This window comes from Otolemur garnettii, unplaced genomic scaffold, assembly GCF_000181295.1.
Source record: "Otolemur garnettii isolate 467f Iridium unplaced genomic scaffold, OtoGar3 scaffold00185, whole genome shotgun sequence".
NCBI classification, from domain to species: Eukaryota; Metazoa; Chordata; class Mammalia; order Primates; family Galagidae; genus Otolemur; species Otolemur garnettii.
This window is the reverse complement of record NW_003852580.1, coordinates 2,350,438-2,352,526: the sequence shown is the minus strand read 5'-3', so window position 1 is coordinate 2,352,526 and position 2,089 is coordinate 2,350,438. Positions and strand designations below refer to the sequence as shown.

At 62.9% G+C, this 2,089-nt stretch overlaps 1 protein-coding gene across 1 annotated transcript in view; it reads right to left on the bottom strand.

Annotated features, from left to right (window-relative positions):
• Positions 1-1,065, bottom strand: part of CDH15 (cadherin 15) — a 17,597-nt gene extending 16,532 nt beyond the window's left edge. Inside the window, exon 1 of the mRNA XM_003800830.3 lies at positions 1,024-1,065. Within this exon, the coding sequence (XP_003800878.2) occupies positions 1,024-1,065 (42 nt within the window). The remainder of the gene's footprint in view (positions 1-1,023) is intronic.
• Positions 1,066-2,089: the final 1,024 nt, after the last annotated feature.

Below are 2,089 nucleotides of genomic sequence, written 5' to 3'. Positions count from 1 at the left end.
GCTGGCTGAGCTGGAAGGGCTGTGAGAATTAGCACTCAGGAAACCCCTTCAGTGAGATTTGGGAAGGGACTGACCCCTCCCAGTGTCCCTCACTGCCTGACCACACCATAATCACAATGGCTGGTGACAGCTCTTTATCTATCAAGTCAGGTCCGGAGGTGAGAGGCCGTCCTAGTACACGCAACCATGTCCCAGCCACTGCCAGGCCCTGCCCTTGCCTCAGCCCAGACCTGTGGCAGGGGCCGGGAGGCCATGTTCTCTACCTCCAGGTCCCCAGGGCCTGAGGAGATGAGACCGAGCATGGGGAGTGGGGAGTGGGGTCAGAGGCCTGTGCCTCCTTCCACCCTGTCTGCTCCTAGGTTGTAGAGACCTGAGTTCCAGGGGTCCAGAGATTTGTGAGGGAGGAGAATGCCTGGTCAGCCCAGGCAGCTGCTGCAATTCTCCAGGTGGACACAAAGCTGAGAAATAGCCAACACGGGTGGTGGGCCGATGCATTCCAAGGAGAAGGAGACTTCAGAGTGTGAGCTGTGGACGACAGAGCCCTCACTGCTGGCTGGGAGCATGGTGGGACAGGGGTTCCAACACCACCCAAGACAAACAAGGGCCAGAGTGAACTTAAGCCACAGGCGCGGAGTCCGGAAGAAACCCCACCCCTAGGTCCCCCAGTGTGGGGATCTCCTGCCACCCCTGTCTCCCTGCCCCACCACAATATCGACACAGTGAGGGAGGGGTGGCCTGGAAGGTGGTCCCCTGCTGTCCCCAGGCCTGGGGCGTTTCCACTGAACTCGTGTGGTGTCCAGGCTCAGGCAGGGTACACTCCCTTTGGAGTGGTAGGTTCCCTTTGGAACCTACCTGGGGGCAGAGCACCCCGCCCCCCGCAGTGCCCTGGGAGGCTGCCCCAGCCCAGCCCCCACCCCGGGGACCCCAAAGGCACTCAGGGCCAGCGGTCCTGGGGAGAACCGCTTCAAAACGCTGTCCGCGGGCCCTGAGGCAGGGACCCCCGGCTGAGCGCTGATGTCTTACCTGGGCCAGAAGCCCGAGGGCGAGGAGGAGCGCGGCGCCCATGGGGCAGGGCGTCAGCAGGACCCGAGGGTATCTTCTTCGCTGCCTCCTGCTCTGAGCCGCCCGGAGTGCCTGGGCTGAGTGACAGCGCAAGTGCGTGGGGCGGGGCCAAAGTGCAGCATGTGCGCGAGGGGCGGCTTGGGGCGGGACCAATGGCTGAGTGACAGCCAGTAGGAGGCTTCTGATAGGCCTCAGGACAGGAAGTGGGCGGATACAAGGCCTAACTGACAGCTGTAGGAGGCCTATGAACAGGCCAGGGGGTGGAGCATGGGCAGGGCCAAGGGCTGAGTGACGGCGCAAGCGGGTGGGTGGGGTCGAAGTGTAACACGTGCGTGGGGGGTCGGTCCGAGGAGGAGCCAAAGGCTGAGTGACAGCCCGTAAAAGGCCTGTGATGGGGTCAGGGACGGAGTAAGGCGGGGCCCAGGGCTGAGTGACAGCACAGGTGCTCGGGCGGCGTGGCCCAGCCACAAAGCGCGAAGCTTCAGGCCGCGGAATAACTCTGGCGGGGCAGAGGGCGGGCAAGGCGGGGGCCAGGCAACTGCCTGGAGATGCAGGGCTTGCAGAAGTCAAGAATAGTGAGGAGGCCTGTCAGAAAAGGCGGAGGGGGGCGGATTAGGGCCAGGGTAGGAATCATTCATTCACCTGGCACGCTCTTGCCTTAGGGCCTTTGCAGGGGCTGCTCCCTCTGCCAAGCGTGCTTCCTCAGCTGTCCCAAAGGCCTACCCCTTCTGCCTGCAGGGTCTGTTCTGCAGCACGTCTGCAGCTTATTCTTTGGGTCACTGACCGCCGGGTTGTGTTGTCCCCTGGGCTGGGCTGGCCTGTGTGTGCAAAGCCCGGCAAGGCACAGGCAGTCCCAGGCTGCAGGGGTCCCATAGTGAACACCAGGCAACCTCCCTGGAAATGCTGGGGGCTCTGGGGCTCCCACTATCCGGCAGCTTTAAGTGCCATCCATAGCTGTGGACTCCCAAATTGGCATCTCAGCTGAGGCCACTGGACACCTACATGTTGTTCACCCTCCATGCCCTAG